The sequence below is a fragment of the Eubalaena glacialis genome, chromosome X (assembly GCF_028564815.1).
Source record: "Eubalaena glacialis isolate mEubGla1 chromosome X, mEubGla1.1.hap2.+ XY, whole genome shotgun sequence".
Classification (NCBI taxonomy): Eukaryota; Metazoa; Chordata; class Mammalia; order Artiodactyla; family Balaenidae; genus Eubalaena; species Eubalaena glacialis.
Window position 1 is genome coordinate 6,430,422 of NC_083736.1, and position 18,646 is coordinate 6,449,067.

Genomic DNA, 18,646 nt, shown 5'->3' on the forward strand with positions numbered 1-18,646 from the left:
GAAATAAACTCACAGACATAGAAAACAAACTTATGGTTACCAAAGGGGAAGGGATGGGAGGAATAAATTAGGAGTTTGGGATTAACAGATACACGCTAGTATATGTAAAACAGGTAAACAACAAGGACCTACTGTATAGCACAGGGAGCTATATTCAATATCTTGTAATAACCTACAACAGAAAAGAATCTGAAAAAGAATATCTCTATCTCTATCTATCTATAAAACTGAATGACTTTGCTATACACCTGAATCACTGTAAATCATCTAGACTTCAATTTTAAAAAAACACAAAAAGTAGAAACAAAGAACAACAGCAACAAACAAAATAGTATCAAATATGATAGATATTAACCCAACTAAATCAATAATCACTTTGAATGTCAATAGTCTAAATGTACCAATTAAAAGACATTGATTGTCAGAATGAATCAAAAAACCAGACCCAACTATATGTTGTCTATAAGAAGTGTGCCTTAAATATACAGACACATATAGACTAAAAGTATGCTAATACTAATCATAAGAAAGCATGAGTAGCTATATTAATTTCAGACAGAGCAGACTTCAAAGTAAAGAAAATTATCAGGGATAAAAAAAAGAACATTACGTAATGATAAAGGGGTCAATTCTCCAAGAAGACATACGGTTCTTAACAAACTCCATGAGACAAAACCAAATAGAACCACAAGGAGAAATAGATGCAATCACTATCATAGCTGGAGACTTCAACACCCCTCTCTCAGCAATGTACAGATCCAGCAGGCAGAAACTCAGTGAAGATATGGTTGAACTCAACAGTACCAACAGTCAACTGTATATAATTGACATCTATAGACTACTTCGTCCAACAACAGCAGAATACACATTTTTCTCAAGCTCACATGGAATACTCATGAAGACAGGCCACATTCTGGGCCATAAAATACACTATAACAAATTTAAAAGAAGGGATATCATACAATGTCTGCTCCCAGATCACAATGGAATGAAAACTAGAAGTTAATAACAGAAAGATCACTGGAAAACCCCCAAACATACGGAGATTAAACAACACACTTCTAAATAACACATGGGTCAAAGAAGAAATCTCAAAAGTAATTCAAAATTATTTTGAACTAAATGAAAATAAACACACAACTTTTCAAAACCTGTAGCCTGTAGGGGAATCAGTACTTAAAGAAAAACATATAGCATTGACTGTTATATTAGAAAAGAAAGATCTAAAATCAATAATCTAAGTTTCTGATTTACAAAACTAGAAAAAAAAGAACAAATTAAATCCAAAGTGAGGAGAAGAAAAAAGAATTAGAACAGAAATAAATGAAATTAAAAACAGGAAATCAATAAAGAAAATCAACAAAAAACAAAAGCTGTTTCTTTAAAAAGATCAATAAAATCATTAAGCCTCCAGTCAGGTTAACAAAGAAAAAGAGAGAGGACACAAACTACTAATATCAGAAATGAAAGAGGGGACATCACTACAGATCACATGGAAATTTGGAGTATAATAAAGGAATACTATGAACAACTCTATGCTCCGAAATTCAATAACCTAGATGAAATCGACTAATTCCTTAAAAGATACAACCTGCCAAAACTCACACAAGAAGCAATGATCTGAATATGCTTATATCTATGTTAAGACATTGAATCAATAATTAATAACCTTCAAAAATAGAAAGCACCAGGCCCACACGGGATCACTGGTGAATTCTACCAAACATTTAAGGAAGGAATTATACTAATTCTCTACAGTCTCTTTCACAGGATAGCAGCAGAGGGAGTAATTCCTCACTCATTCTATGAGGCCAACATTACCCTAATACCCAAACCAGACAAAGACATTACAAGAAAGCTGTAGAAAATTCTCTCTCATGAACATAGATGCAGAAATCCTCAAGAAAATATTAGCAAACCAAATCCAAAAATGTATAAAAAGAATTCACAACATTTGACCAACAGGAATTTATCCCAGCATTGAATGCAATGCTGGTTCAACATTCAAAACTCAATTAATGTAATCCATAATGATAAGAGGCTAAAAAAGAAAAATCACATGATTATATTAATAGATGCAGGAAAATCATTTAACAAAATCTGACACTCATTCATGATAAAGACTTTCAGTAAATTAGGAATAGAGGGAAACTTTCTCAACTTGATAAAGACTATCTACAAAAATACCTACAGCTATCATCAGACTTAATGGTGAGAAACCTGAAGCTACCCTGGACCAGCAACACCAGAATCCACTGGGAAGTCTCTTAGAAACACGGAATCTCAAACCCCAGCCCAGACCTACTGAAGCAGAATCTTTGGAGCTGGGACCCAGGAATCTGTACTTGAGCAAGCTCACCAGGAGACGCTTATGCATGCTAATGTTTGAGAAGCATTGCTCTAAGAAGTTGGGAGCCATAAAATAGTAGAAAGAGGGAGAAAATAGAGGCCATGAGACTAGTATATTTCAAGGACGATACACGTGTGAGTTATAGCAGAAAGGATGGCAAATTAGCTTGAGGCATGAAACTGAAGAACTTTGCAGAAAGATGGGTATATAAAGGTAAAGGAGAGGATGCCACTAAGGAGCATTGTGAGTTTTTAGGTTGAGTGATTGAGTGAATATCCATGTTTTTAATTACTATAGAGAATCCAGGGTGAGGGACAGGTTTGGAGAAGGCAAATAGGCAACTTGGTCCAGGTCACAGAGCTTGTAAGTCACACCCTCAGCCCTGGAACCCAAAGACCAGACTCTCCACATGACGCTCACCACCTCTCATGCAAAGGGCAGAAGAAATGTGTCTCAGTGAGGACACAGCAACTTAAAGGGTTTTTAAAGGACCATAAATCAGAAATGATCAGTATGGAGCTGAATCCGCATCTCAGGATAGAAATAATGGCAGTGGTTTGTGCACGTATAGATGGAGGAATATCAGGAAGAATGAGGCAAGTAAAGAAGTGACATTTCATTGGCCAAAAATGAAGTTCTCATTCTGCCTTCCAAATATCAGAGAGCAAATGCCACTGTCCCATTTCCATTAGATTTTGGTGATTCAGAAAGACAGCCTTCACCTCTATACATTAAGTGTCTTAAGGCTTGATTTATGCTACTATAAATGCATTGTTGATACCATCTTAGAGGTCCAAGGAGAACGCAGGCAACCTAGCTTTGCCTTCGTCCTGAGCAAGACACAACCTCTCAGCAGAACGACAGCTACTGTGATAACATGGGGGATTCCAGCACGGTGGCTCACAGAGGCCTGGAGATGTGACTCTCCCAACCTAGGTTATTTTTTCCTCCCCAATATTGTCCCCTCACTGAGCAGAAAATGATTTAGAAGTCATATAGAAAAGCCTCCGAGTGTTTGTGATTCAACGTTCCATCAGAGTTCACTTCTCCTTATAATATTCTCCATTACCAGTTGGAAAACAAAAGTTCTAAGGAGTCTCATTGTCTTTTTGTCTCCAAATGACAAAGAAACGAAATAAACATACACAGGATGCAAACAACAAAAGCAGAGGATGGCTGCAGAAAGGAGCAACATTCCAGAGTTTTAAAACACAGCAAATCAACATGTTTGCTGCAAATTTGCCCCAGGTCTTGAAATTAGGCTTCTTGGTGATCGGAACACTTTTCGATGCAACTTCACGCAATACTTTGGGGATGGCCAAGATTTACAGTTGATTAGCCTGCATAGTTCAGTTCCTTTCTCAAAAGCTTCTAGGAAGGGATTATTTCTGTGCCCAAAGAGCCCCAGAGAATAGGGAGGGCGGCTCGCGGCCATAATGTGAATTCCCCGGACTCGGTACACTGTGCTCACTGAAGCAGATAAAGCAAAGTTAAAGAAGCATTTAGTTCTTCAGAATGCCAGCCTTAATAAGTATCTTTTTGTGGAAGGATTTAGGAGGAGGGGAGGGTTTACCCTTAGTGCAGGCATTATTTCCTCATACAAAAAGGGAAAATGTGCATACAGTTGGATGTAAAAAGCCAAAAACGCACATGCCCCCCTCGCTCCCCAAGGAAAAGATGCTGAACACACACTCGCAAACGCGAGAGCATGAATCTTCACAGCTTAATAGTCCCGAAGCCATTATGCAGCTTCTCTTGGGAAAGGCGTTTCATTCATCTGCAACCGCCCAAGTTCAACCCTGCAGCTGTGAGAACCGGGAGGCGCGCAGCCCTCCAGAGCCCCACCTTCATCAGCAGGCAGACTCCAGAAGAGCCGCATCCCGCATCCCGTCTGGAGGAAGAGCGGGCAGCTCCCCGGCCCCTCTCCACAAAGCTGCCATCAAGGCACGCGAGAAACGTCTACGAAAGGCTGAACCGGCCACATCTGCAGGCGGCCGAACACCTAGTGACCTCTGCTTGCAGAGCGCAAGGCCCGTCCTGGCCCAGGCAGCTTCCACGGTTCTCATTCCCTATGTGGAATTTGACGCAGAATCAGTCCCTTGTAATTACTTAAAACGCCCGGTGTTTAATAAGGCAATGCCAATGTGATCCCAGTTTTCTAACCACCAGCACACGTCTCCCCTTCAGCTCCGCCTTACCGTGACCTGTCTTCCAACACGAAAATACATCAACATCTATGTGAACTGAGCTACTGACGTAAGGAAAAGCACATGGAGATGCACACGCTGTAGCTTGAGTGGGATTTCTGCTGTAGCTAAAGAGGGTGAAATGCCCAGTTCATCCGCATCTATTATTCTGTGCCTAAAATTTTCAAGAGGAATTCCCATAACCTAAGGCAGATTGGGAAGGTTCTTCATAGACATCAACATTTGCTACTCTAATAGATACTATAATAGAGAGAAAGAAGAAAAGAAGGAAAGAAAAAAGGAAGGGAGGGAGGGAGGAAGGGAGGGAGAGAGGAAGGGAGAGAGAGAGAAAAAGTAAGTAAAGAGAAAGAAAAGGGAAAGGGAGGGAGGGAGGGAGGGAGGAGAGCCATCTTTACAAAGTGCACATTTTAAGTCATTGCCTCCCCCATGCGAATGGAAAATGAACTCACCCACATTGGTAGCTCTGCTCTGAAAAGACCCAGTTGAGAGAAGTTCTTTCTTTATTGTGTGGTTTTAAAGACTATTCTTTGACCTCTGCTATTTATGACTTAAGATCTGTGAAGACAGGGCCAAACCCCTTTGGCTCGAAAAGGCGCTCACAAACAAAAGCTTTTCACCTTTGTTCCACTTACCTCATTCCCCCTCAGAACACGTCCATACGCACCCCCCGGTTTCACAACTTAAACTGCATTTTCTTCTTTCTTTTGCCCAGTCACAGCCATTACCTAACTGACAAGTGGCCACCTTCGCTCCTTTCCAAGGAATGAAGCCCTAGTCGTCAGCACCAGCTGAAAGAGCTCTGCTAGGAATATAGATGTCTTGTCATCTCACCTCAGTGAACCATGAAACTGTGGATAAAATGGTTCAGGAAACTAAACAACGCACCAGGCAAGTGTCAGCCACAATGGGGCATTTCTCTAGTTATTTGTAATTTTAGGGATTTATGGATTTATCTATTGCCTTTCTCACTCCTAAAAGGATTCAAGACAATTTACAAAGATCCATAGGATACAGCTAGAAAACAAATCTTACGTGTGTGTGATAAAAACAAGATAAAGGAAAATAAAAACTGGAGTCAGGGATAAAGCTAGTTCCCATATACATGGGATAAATTTCAGTAACCTTGTTAAAGTAGGTGATTTTATTTGTCATTCAGCTTTCTAACAGTCAGTTCTAAGGGGAAAACACAGTGTCCACAGGCTAAAATATCTACCAGTTTCTAAGGGACGCATAATTAGTACTGATAAAGTGAACACAATGAATGCTTTCCCAAGTTTTCTCCTAAAGATGGCATGGAATAACAGACCGATGTCCTTGGCAAGTTCCTCAGAGTGGCCTCGGTGACTGGGTTTGTGAGATAGTTTCTGAGAATATTACACGTGCTGCATTGCAGCAACATGGGATTCAGTAAATGTCATTTGTTAAAGGACAATTTTGAGATTGTGAAAGAACATAAGTTAGTCCTGTAATGGAGGCATGGATTGTACAGCATCTGGAAACTATATATCTATCAGGCATGTATAAATATTGTTTCTCTCTGGTGCCTTTTGGTACTGCAAGGATACAAAAGGTTTGATATTCTAGCTCTTGGCAAGTACCAGGAGAGCAGCGGCTTGTTGATACGTCACTGTCATTTCACAGCCAGCAGAACTGCTGTTAGCTCTGACATCCACAGCAAAAATTACAGATCCTAACGAGGATGACTGTTTGAATAAAAACATCATCCTAACTCTGCCTAGACACGCATCAAAGAAGATGAAGGGAGTACTTGATAAAGATCCTCCTTAGGAAAAATTTTCTCTTCCAAGCCAGAAGAAAACAGAAAGTACAAACTCACTGGTAGATCCCATGCACAGCTACGGTAATTTTAGGCTGAAAAAGAGTTTAGAACAAATGCCCAGCTTAGCCATTAAACATACACACACACACACACACACACACACACACACACACACACACTTCATATTATAACCAAGCAGCACCTTATGGGACCTTCCCAGGACAGACCATCCCCCCATGTCCTCTGCATTCCTCTTGTTTGTAGAAAAACTTTAGCCTCCTAGGCTTTCCCTGAGTTCCAAAGAACAAATTTAATCTGAGAAGTGAAAAATGCAGAAACAAAGGAAAACAGTCAAGCAAGACAAAATAATAATAGTTTAGCCATTAAACAAAATCAAGGACGTTTGTTTCCTTCTCAAGGGCTATAGATAATATTCTGAGCCATGTCCTTGGGCTGTTTTGGAGATACTGAAACCCCCACCAGGTGGAAGAAATTAACTTCATGTTGACCACAAGCATGTTGACCACAAGCACATTGACCCCAGACCAGCTGGAACCAGAAGGTTGATGACGTTGACTCCCAAAATACCACCAGGTTACCTCACCACCAACCAATCAAAATTATGTCCACAAGCTGATCATGCACCTGCAACCCTTCTCCTCACCGAGTCATTAAAAACGTTTCCCTGAAAGCCATTAGGGAGTTTGGGTCTTTTGAGCACGCGCTGCCCATACTCCTTTCTTGGCCTTGCAGTCAACACTACACTTTCCTTCACCACAGCCCAGTGTCAGTAGATTGGGTTTACTGCACGGGCGATCAGACCCAAGTTTGGTTCAGTAGCAACATCACCCAAAGAACATCATGCTTTGAGCAATGAATCTTACAGAAAGTCCTATGACCCCAAATATTAGAAAACAAATATACTAAGGTAATTGAATGTGATTATTTATAGGATGAAGGAAGTTCTTCCACATCACATAGATAAAAAGTGAGAAATCTTGAGAAAGGAAAATTAATTTTTCAAATAATTAGCCTATATTCCTTCTTTAGGCAAATTAGACACAAGAGCATCTCCTAGTAAAGAGAGTGTCAGCTAGTAAAAACAAAGTTGAAGTTAATACCTAGATTTATTTCCCTATAACAACTGCTCTTTTACAAACATAGAGCAATAATGTTTCCAAGACAGACCATGTACCAACACATATTAGGCTTCTAAGAGGAATTCCTGTGTATGATTAGGTAGAACAACTTGACCCTCATGTCAAGGATTACCTACAGGATGGGGTCACAATCATGAACATAGAAAAGCAAATGCTGACCCCCCCCCCTAAATTCAAGTGAGAGTTTTCACCTCAGTGGAGACTACTTCTCCTTGGAGAAGGCAGGGCAACTCAGCACAATGACGTATTCAGTGCCCACAAATTCTGCCCTCCCCAGCTTACTGAAGTCCAAGTTTGTCTTCTTTCTAAAACATAACCATTCCCATCCTTCAATCGACACTGGTGCTCTTTGCCAGTTGCCAGCTCAAACCCAACATCTTCAAGCAATCAGAGCTCATCCAGGCTCCTCTGTATGCCTTCTGATGAATACATTACAATTCAAAACATCTGTCAGACCATAATCACCATGTGACGCATCCTGACGTAGATGTGTTTCGTATGTTCAAAATGTATTCCCTTTCTAAAGCCAGCTTTCAGGAACCCTTCCTCAGTCATGAACCAAATAAGAGATTTCGTTTGCATCTTCTTTCATCAGATGGAAGGAGAAATTAATAGGAAGAGCTGAGGAAGGGGTGAGGATAAAGACTTACACAGAGGTGCTTTTTCCCCTCCACGCATCTTTGCTTTGAAGTTTACAGCAGGTGGAAGTCTTTCACATCCGTAAAAACCGATATGGAAAATCAGAAACACGTTGGGCTATTAACATGTCACATGTTGGATTTAAATCCAAATAAGAACCTGTTCTTTTCCTTAAATATTGATTGTGCTATGAGCCTGCCCAAGTTTTGCAAGTTATTGCAGCACACAGGCTAGTTTCCAGGCTAAAAAAACCCTGGAATGTTCCAGCTACTGATGGCTAATGATCACCCCAAAGCACACTAATATGTTTGATAAAAGTTCCCAGCGTGAGGGCAGAAAACAGTTACCATAAGAATGACAGTGTGAGGGAAAGCAAATCAGTGACACCAGTTCAGGCTGCCTTCCGTGCTGAAGGCTCCAATTAGAGCTGTGAGCTTGCATTCCAGGAGGCGGTGACAGATGGCAAATCTCTCATTGTTAAAATCATCAACTCACCGATCCACCTGCCTGAGCCCTAGCAGGGACCCTGCTGGGAGCCTTCACTGGTTCTCACAAACCTCAGCACTTACCACTTCAGAAATGAAGTTTTGAAACTAGGTATTCATTTAGCTCCCCCATTTGTAAGTTCTTTTTGTTTTTATCTGTTGTTCCACATTCTCTCACTTTGTTCTTTCTTTTTTCTCCATTTCTGCCTTCACCTCAGAGATGATACCGACTTGAACGTTCCCCTACAGTGACACTGGATGGAGTACTTGAGAATGTAGTTACACATGGACCCCTAACTCAAGGTTGCTGATGATGTGATTTTTCAGCTGCATGGAGACCAGGAAATCCAAGAGCTCAGGTCTCCTGGAGGAGAGACCTCATCTCTTGGTAAGCACAAAAGCACATAATGGTCTTTGGGGTACTTAAAATTATGCCATTTACTGGCATGATGTTATAGGATAGTCTAACAAATGTGCATTTGACAATTTTTATTCATCACGCTAGTACAACACTGCATGTACTGACTGGTATTTCAAAAGAACACTAGCCAAACTTTCACACACCTCACAATTTCTTTTCATATGCATTCCATACACATTTTAATTCCACTGGTTTAAGGAAATAGAATATTTCTCTTCTCTTCCTAGATTATCACATCCCATTTACTTAGAAATAATATCATGATCATTACTTATGGAAATAATAACATTGGTATCCAAAATAAAGGGAATTAATCATAACATCGGAGAAGTTTTCTACTCCTCCAGTGGCACAAACCTACAACTTCTCTTGACAATCAATGTCAATGGTGGCTTTGCCTATGAAATAATTGGTACCTCCCAAAAGGTATCAATATGTTGGACAAGAGATGCTCAATATACATCAACTTTGTCCTTGAAGTTGATTATACAAAGTCAGGGAAAACTGTATGGATATCAGTAAGTAGTACAATAGGCTTTAAATGTTTTAAAGGATATAAAACAACTGAAATTTCAAACTGTTGTATACTAGAATATTACAAAAAATAAACTGTTCAACTTTGGTTCTTTGGGTGTTTGGACATAGTGCGTTTCCATGGGTGCCTGAGTTTTCGTTTTCCTCCTTAAGATGTATTTTCCTGGGGCTCTATGGATTTACAGTCATTACCACATAAATCATAGAAAGCACCTAACACAACACAAAAACCTTCAACAGTCACATTCAGTTATGTTTCTGGGGTTTGACCTTTATCCAATACATTTCACAGATGTCAAATGAAACTGTCCAGATGTTCATACAAGCAAAACCAATCTTCCTCACCTCTAAATTTGGCTCTGAATAAACCTGGAAAATCACTAAGAATCTGGAGTTATAGCCTTTATAAGAACCGAACTCCCACCGAGATCAAAGCAACATGCCACCTCACCAAGACTGAACCCTAAATTACTGCTTTTCAACTCAAATCCTCACAACCAAATGGGAAACAAAAGGCAAGTGAGTGAGTTATAACACCCAAAAGGAGAAGGATGAGCATGCCTGCTCCCCAGACAGGGGTGGGTGTCAACAAGAATGCCATTCTTAGATGCGATGTTTAGAAAGGTAACTGAGCAGCGTAAGGTCAAAGGATGCTTATTTTATAAAGTAAATGCATGACTCTCATGCAAATATAAAATGAACAAGTGTCAAAGATTTAACTCGTGAAATGCTGCAAGAACCAGTAATATGTTACATGTGGTTCAAAGGAGAAATCCAAGAAATACAAATATAAATATATTCACACACAAAAACAAATGCTAGAATGGATTTACAACTAGATGCAAAATGGTCTATTGATGGGGGAAGCATCAATTGCAATACACTGCACACAACCATTTGCATTTCCATGGACAAGATTCATCTGCATTATTATCAGCTTTCTACATTTACAGGGTAAGAAAATAGCTCAAAGACGATGAACAATGCAGATAACCTACAAGGGTGCAAGAGAGGGGACATCCAGCCATCTTTTTGCCCATCTTGAAGTGCTCCACAATTTTTACTGGCTCTAATAATCGCATTTTAACACTGAATTTTGAAAAATTAATTGTGATTTGATGTCTTCTTACTGTTGTTTCCCATTCCTTCCTTCATTCAACAAATCCTCGCAAGCTGACCAACAACGTTCCACACAGGAGGCTAGAAACTGCCCATTTTTTAGTTTGAATACATCAAGATATGTCTTTGTATTGAGAGACAAATGCAACTTTACTGTTTTGTTTTTGACTGCTTTTGCATATGTGAATGCAATAGCAAACTCTGGCAAATGGGCAAACCCAGCCTGGCAGTTGTTTGTGTACAGCCAGCAGGCAAAGAATGGTTCTTACATTTTTTAATGGTTGGGAAAGATAATAAAATTTCATGACATGAACATTACATGAAATTCAAATTCCAGTGTCCAAACATAAAGCTTTATTGGAACACAGCCACTGTCCTTTGTTTAGGTACTATCTATCACTGATTTCATGCTACTGGGGCCACATGAGTAGTTGCCACAGAGACTTTATGGGCTACAAAGATGGAAATATTTACTCTCTGGCCTTTTACAGAAATTGTATATGATGTGGACTTCCCTGGTGGTGCAGTGGTTAAGAATCCGCCTGCCAAGGCAGGGGACATGGGTTTGAGCCCTGGTCCCGGAAGATCCCACATGCCATGGAGCAACTAAGCCCGTGCGCCACAACTACTGAGCCTGTGCTCTAGAGCCCGCGAGCCACAACTACTGAGCCCGTGAGCCTAGAGCCCGTGCTCCGCAACAAGAGAAGCCACCGCAATGAGAAGCCCGTGCACTGCAACGAAGAGTGGCCCCCGCTCGCCGCAACTAGAGAAAGCCCGTGCACAGCAACGAAGACCCAACGCAGCCAAAAATAAATAAATAAATAAATAAATTTATTAAAAAAAAGAAATTGTATATGATGAGCATTAGAATTCCTAACATATAATGAGCCCCTGAAAAGGTGCTTGGCGCATACCACATGCTCGGTAAATTATACGTTTATTTTCCTTCATATAATAAAGTAAAACTGCTGAGAATAGGAGTGGTTCTTCAATTCCTTTATAACTCGCAAAATACACAGACCAGGGTTTTTCAACCTCCCTCGGCGCTACTGAGCTTGGAGCTTCTTCACTGTGAGGGCGTCCTGTGCATTGGAGTTTGTCAGCATTCCTGACCTCCACCCACTAGATGCCAGTAGTGACAACCAAAAATGTCTCCCGCCATTGCCAAATGTCCCCTTGGGAGCAGAATCGCTCCAGCTTGAGAACCACTGGCCTCAAACCATGCAGGACAGTAAGTCACTGCTCTACATCATCTAGGAGCTAAACGATGCTAAAGACCCCTGACTTCATAGTACTGGCTTCATTATAGGAGGAAGATTTTCCTAATTAACAATAAATAATCATGCTAAGTTACATGGATACAAAATGGATTATAACCTTTTTCCTGAAGGTAATACAGTAATGATGTACTTTGGGGGAGGAAGGAAATGTTCCCTATGGACTTCATTCATGGATTCATTCACAAATATTTGGTGAGCAACTACGCTGTGCCAAACACCATTCTAGGCTTGAAAATACCACAATGAACAAAGAGAACTCAGTCGATGCCCCCCGGAGCTTACTTTCTGGTGAAGGAGACAGACTCTCAGAGATAAAGAAACAACTATATAATGTCGTGCGGGTACAATACGGCCGAGGAAGTGTGTAAATGGGTGCGAGGTGACCTGGGAGGGCAAGGCTGAGAAGGTGACATTTGTGCTGAGACATGAATGGGGTGCGGTGAGCTGGGTGACTGCGGAAGGAGCCTTATGGTGGAGGGAAAAGCAGGCTTGATGGGGGTAAAGCAGAGGAGAAAGTTGGAGAGAGAACACAGGCAGACAAGACAGGGCCGATGTTTTAGACTGAGTGAGGTAGGAAGATATTAAAAGGTGTGAGGCAGACAGCAGCAAGATTCAGCTTGTATGTTTAAAGGGTCTTTCCAGCAGCCACGTGGGTAGAGTAGAAGCTGGGAGACCCAAGAGGATGCTCCTGGATTGGTCCAGGCAAGAGATGATGGCAGATTGGACAAGGCAGGCAGTTAGATGGGAAGAAGAACTCACCTTCTGGAGGGATCCTGAAGGTGATGGGCTTTGCAAACACAACCAGAACTAATTAGAAAGTGTGTACTTTCTATAAAATATTATGTAAACTTTATCTTTTAACATATATTCAGAAAAATTATATCGTCAGCATTACTTCTTGATTTGGTGAGGTGTTTTTACTCTTCTGTCCCAATATTTGCTCAAAACGGTTTTTCAAGTTGTTGGTCTCTACACAACACAGCCTAGGAGATGGCATTCCAAACTTTAGTTCACCTCTACTGATTTGCTGAGTGATTCCAGGACATTATCCAATATGTATGTGCCTGGATTTCCCCATGTGTAAAATGGAGTTACCACCACTCACCCTTCACCTCATTAACCTAAAAAGCAAAGGAAAAGCCTACACAATGCTTCGTGAATCTCAGAAGAAGTGCAAACTGTAATTATCTGCAAATGTATCCCATGGTGATAATATCCAAAAGAGATGAACTTTGATTAACATGTAAGATTCATCCCCAAGGATTCAAACTAAAGACAACCCTTAAATTTATGTTGGCTTTGTAATATATTCCAAAGTTTCTGTTGAAGTTATCTATGACTTATTCATTTTTGCTTTCAGGCAAAAGGAATTGATTCCTTTTCTTGTCAAGTTCAGTCTCTTGTGTCAGCCTTGATCATTCAATTACAAAATATGGTTTAACAATCTGTATTCCCTAGGGCTGCAATGTTCTTTAATTAGGATATTTTAAAAGCGGTTTAAATGAACGTGTCCCATTCAAATTTCAAGTGTGTAAAAAAAAATTAATTTCTTGATGGCATAAGGAGAAAAGAGGTGCTTATGAGAAATAATACTGATACAACAAATTATCATTCAAGTAATACCCAACTAACAAAACTGGACAAAAACACTACTTATGAAATTTAGTCAGCCTCATAGCCATACATTCATATACACACACACACACACACACACACACACACACACACATATATATATCCTCTCCTGCAGTGATGACATAAACAAATTACCCAAAACACCAATTGAAGAACAATTAATAGATAACCAGAAAATACCTTATCAGAGCAAATATGTATGATATTATATAAAAAGAGTAAAAGGATAATAAACCAGACATTTCATTTCTGCCCAGGATCTAGAGAGTCAGAACTAAGCAAAGTTTATTTTCACCAAATTATTTCACATTCACAGAATAATTCTGTTCTGTTTTTAATAACGTTCATGCGGATTAAATGACACAACGCATGCATGAATGTCAGAATGTATCATTATAGTGAAGTTTTAGGTTTAGGAACATTATTCTACAATCATTTACTTTGAGATAATTTGTTTGAAAGACCTTTCAAACTAATAATGTTCTTCATATATATGCTGTTTCATATTATTGTGTATTGCTCAGATGAAATTTTGGTTGTAAAATAAAGGAATGCTTCAATTTTCGGTCTAATAGTCGTAACCATGAAAGAAATCTCATCAAACACTATTACAATCCCAAAGTGCTGCAACATTTATAGCAAGTTTGAACTTTATTCACTTACATAATCTGAATATAAAACCGACTTTGAGACTGGAGCTAAAGCATATACATACATATATACTCTATATACACATATAAATATATTAAAGATGGTGATGTTTGGGGACTGAGGTAAGAAATCTATGCTATGAAACATATGAATGAGTATAATGATAGCTTTGGAGCATGTGTGTGCAACAAGAAATACTCAAAGATAGAAAAGAGACTGCTTAGTTAAAGAATCAGATTAGCGAACGAGCAATTCCCACACACGAACACAATAAACGCATACAAAACAACTTAGGTGTAAGTAGAATGCATTAAATCTTCTCGTGTAATCACAAGATGTTTTCTCCTTAAAAATACTTTTGATTGAAATAATTAGAGAATAAAGAGAGAAATAAGGTAGTATACAGAAATGTTGATACATGTATCTTGATTGCAGTGGTGGCTACACTAACTAAATCCATACATGTGATAAAATCTCATAGAACTGTATATGTACCTTGTACCAAGGCAATTTTCTACTTGTGATTTTGTTCTACATATACGTAAAGGGTAACCACTGGTGGGAAATGAGTGAAGAGTACATGTGATTTCTCTGTACTAGCTTGGCAATGTCCTGTGACTCTACAGTTGTTACAAAATGAAACGTTTTTTAAAATACTGATATAGTTGTAGGGAACGTACCTTAGAACATTGCTTGTGATTCTGGCACCAAACCAGGGAACCATTGTTCTGCAAAAAGAAAAAGAAATATTGACTCATTAAATAATTTTCTATTTGAAATCTACATATACCTGTGTGTATTAATATAATTTTAAAATACTTGCATTAATGAAAGACCAATTTTGCCACCCTGATATATGTCTCTCTTCCTAAAATAGGAAACATTTTTTGCCCTTGACTTTATGAAACAAATACATATAAAATAATGAAGATTTCAAGGTGTTTCAAAAGGAAAAGTGTCTGAGCCATCTCTCGGGTGTGCTGAGCAACGGAATACAGACCAACAGGAAAATGACCGCTAGACGGTTCCTCCATAGTAAGTAGCTGGGGTAAATTTACAAGTTGGCATCCTGGAGGCTTTCAATTTTAACCAATTCAGTAATAAGTGTTTGAGCCTGGAAGTCAAATCCCATGGGAAAAACCTTCTCTTTCCCTTTCACTGGGATGTGTGACTCTCGACAAGGGACTTACTATGTCTCTCCCTCAGTAAATCTGTCTGTAAAGCATAAGGACAATATCTCCTGCATGAGGTCAGTGGGATAACGAAGTGAGACACAATCCACTTCATACAGCTTGACAGTTACTCAACATGTACCAAATACTAGGACTAGGATTTATTTGTTTATTAAAATTTATTTTATTGAAGTATAGTTGATCTACAATGTTGTGTTAATTTCTGCTGTCCAGCAAAGTGATTCAGTTATATAAATATATACATTCTTTTTCGTATTCTTTTCCATGACGGTTTATCACAGGGTATTGAATAGAGTTCCCTGTGCTCTACAGTAGGACCTTGGTGTTTATCCATTCTCTATATACAATAGTTTGCATCTCCTAACCCCAAACTCCCAATCCTTCCCGTCCCCAACCCCCCTCCCCCTTGGCAACGACAAATGTGTTCTCTATGCCTGTGAGTCTATTTCTGTGTTGTAGATAAGTTCATTTGTGTCACATTTTAGATTCTACATATAAGTGATATCCTGTGGTATTTGCCTTTGACTAACTTCACTTAGTATCATAATCTCTAGGTCCATCCATGTTGCTGCAAATGGCATTGTTTCCTTCTTTTTTATGGCCGAGTAGTATTCCATTGTATATATGTACCACATCTTCCTTATCCATTCATCTGTCAATGGACACTTAGGTTGCTTCCATGTCTTGGCTATTGTAAATAGTGCTGCAGTGAACATTGGGGTGCGTGTATCTTTTTGAATATAGTTTTGTAGGACTAACATTTATTATCCCTAGTATTTGAATTTCTGCTTGAAACTTGTCATTCCACATGACTAAAATTTTGTTGATGGTTGGACTGTGACATTTACATCAGATTGTTCTAGGCTGGGGTGGTTGTAACAGATAACAGAAACAGTCACCCAAAAATTAAGATGCTGTGGCCTCTTGTTCTTTGAAGTTCAAGGTTGGGTATGAGATGAAGTAGTCCATTTCCTATGTATGAATGCCTACACTTTTAATTTTAAGAACATCGGTATGAATAGAATAGTATCACCTTTGTCTACAGTTAAAAGAACATTGAACCAATAATATATCTTTTGAAAAATACTCTTATTACACGTTTATTGATATATAATTCACAAACACAAAAGTTAATCATATAACTCAGTGGTTTTCAGAAGAAAGGCTGTGCGACCATCACCACTAATTTCTGAACTTTCTCATCACCCCTGACAGAAAGCAGTACCCAACAGCAGTCCTTCCACCCAGGTCCTGGCCACCACGAACGTAATTTCTTTCTCTATAAATTTACCTACTCTGGACACTTCTTATAAATGGAATCATACAATACGTAGTCTTCTGTGTCTGGCTTCTTTCATTTCATAATGTTTTATATTATGTTAAATGATATAGTATTTTTGCTTCATCCATATTGTCATATATGTCAATACTTCATTCTTTTTCGTTGTCACCTTCCATTGTATGGATATTTGCTCTTCCATTCACAATAATATATCTTAATAACACAGGATTCCCAAAACCACTGGGTAGATCTCAACTGTTTAGGATTAGAAATTTTCCTCTCCTATCTAAACATCACTCGACTATAGATCTCAGTCCCACAGTAACGCTTTAGCTATTAAATCTCTGCACCATACGGCCCTAACTTTCTCCTTTACAGTCTTAGCTCCCCCAAATTGCTGAACATACCTGCAATTTTAGATAATATGGTATCAACCTACTCATCCCCTTATTAAGGTCCACACATCCTCAGGGGGCCCTCATCTCTCTCTACGTATCAATGTTCATCAGTCCGACAAACAAGGGCTGAAGCTGGAGCAGTACGTGAACAGCCTGGGCTGAGGTTAAGTATGATCTTTGGCAGGGTTGACATCAGAGAAATAATTAGATTGGGCAGAGGCCAAAGCTGGACAAACAGTGGACATGGTTTAATTACTGGAAATGACGTGTTAGTAAAAAGGGTGCAAGAAAGAGGGCATTATGGGCAAACTGGTGTTTCAGAAAAGGAGCCCTTGGCCTGGTGACAAACTCAAAGTTCACAGCGGGGTTAGGCACACTGAGCTGTCGGTCATAAACAGGGTGACAACTGCAACAAAAAGCAGGGGCCAAACGTTGAGGAGTATGTTATCACAGGAAAGCTGACAGCAGGGTCCAGGGCAGCTTTGGAGAACGTCCGCCCTCATTGTCTTTTCCCGGAAGGGTCTTTGGTCCATGCGGGGTTGGGTCCTGCTGGGACTTCTGAGGACCACGTCTGTCAGAGAACATCCCGGCCCCAACTTGAGTGCTCTGTGCTCACAGCCCAGAGATGGGAACCAGTGAGGTTCCTTCTAAAGAGACTCAGGGCTGAAGTGAATGGATGCCAATCTAAGAGACTAGGTCAGGGCCAGATCCTGACAACCTCCTTCACCAGGTCTGAGGACCTTCTGCCTCCTCGTGTCAGGTCAGAGGGTCCTGCTCCTTGCTCTGGGAACCTTGACCTCGGACCAGCTTCCACCTCCTTCCCCTCCAGGTCTTCCTTTTCCTGGACAGATGGGCAGGACCTCTGGAGGTCTGCCTCTGCTGTATTTGCTGCACTGCTCTTGAGAGATGTATCACACCCTCTCCTGCTGTAGGATCTGTTTTCTTTGATCTAAGCCTTAGCTCCTCAACTAGAGCGTGGTCCAGCAGACCGGCCTTCCTGTTTGCTCTGTGCTTCAAAGTTTCACACCAGCAACTGGACCAGCTCCTGGTTCTCACAGAGGTGGCCTCCATCAAAGGCCATGCAAAGGTGACTGGGCCTGCAAAAGCAGGCGTGGCAACTGCTGCCTGCCCCCAATTAGTGGCTGAGAAAAATATTACCAGTGGGGTAGTATGCCACTGACCTGATTATTATCGATAAATATTATCATGATTACATGACTGGCCACATCTATATAGCAGGCACTTGCTCTGGTGTTGGACATATTCAGCCCCACATAATCATCCCGTATACGACGCAAGTTTCATTTACCCATTTTCTACTTAAGAAACTGGGAGTCAAAGACGGCAACTAAAATATGGACATCCTGAAGACAGTGGTTAAACTCAACTGTGAGTGCCCCAGTGAGGAAAGCTGAGTGAGACACAGGGTGAGATTTACAGTGGGCTGTGAAGGAATCTCCGGGTTTATAATCTTGGAAGGAGAGTAGAATTGGTCCAGACAGTCCTGAATGC

The 18,646-nt window shown here is 40.1% G+C and overlaps 1 protein-coding gene across 1 annotated transcript in view; it reads right to left on the reverse strand.

Moving 5' to 3' along the window:
* ANOS1 (anosmin 1) overlaps positions 1 to 18,646 on the reverse strand; it is a 187,013-nt gene that overhangs the window by 134,183 nt on the left and 34,184 nt on the right. Inside the window, exon 2 of the mRNA XM_061177692.1 lies at positions 14,942 to 14,989. Within this exon, the coding sequence (XP_061033675.1) occupies positions 14,942 to 14,989 (48 nt within the window). The remainder of the gene's footprint in view (positions 1 to 14,941; positions 14,990 to 18,646) is intronic.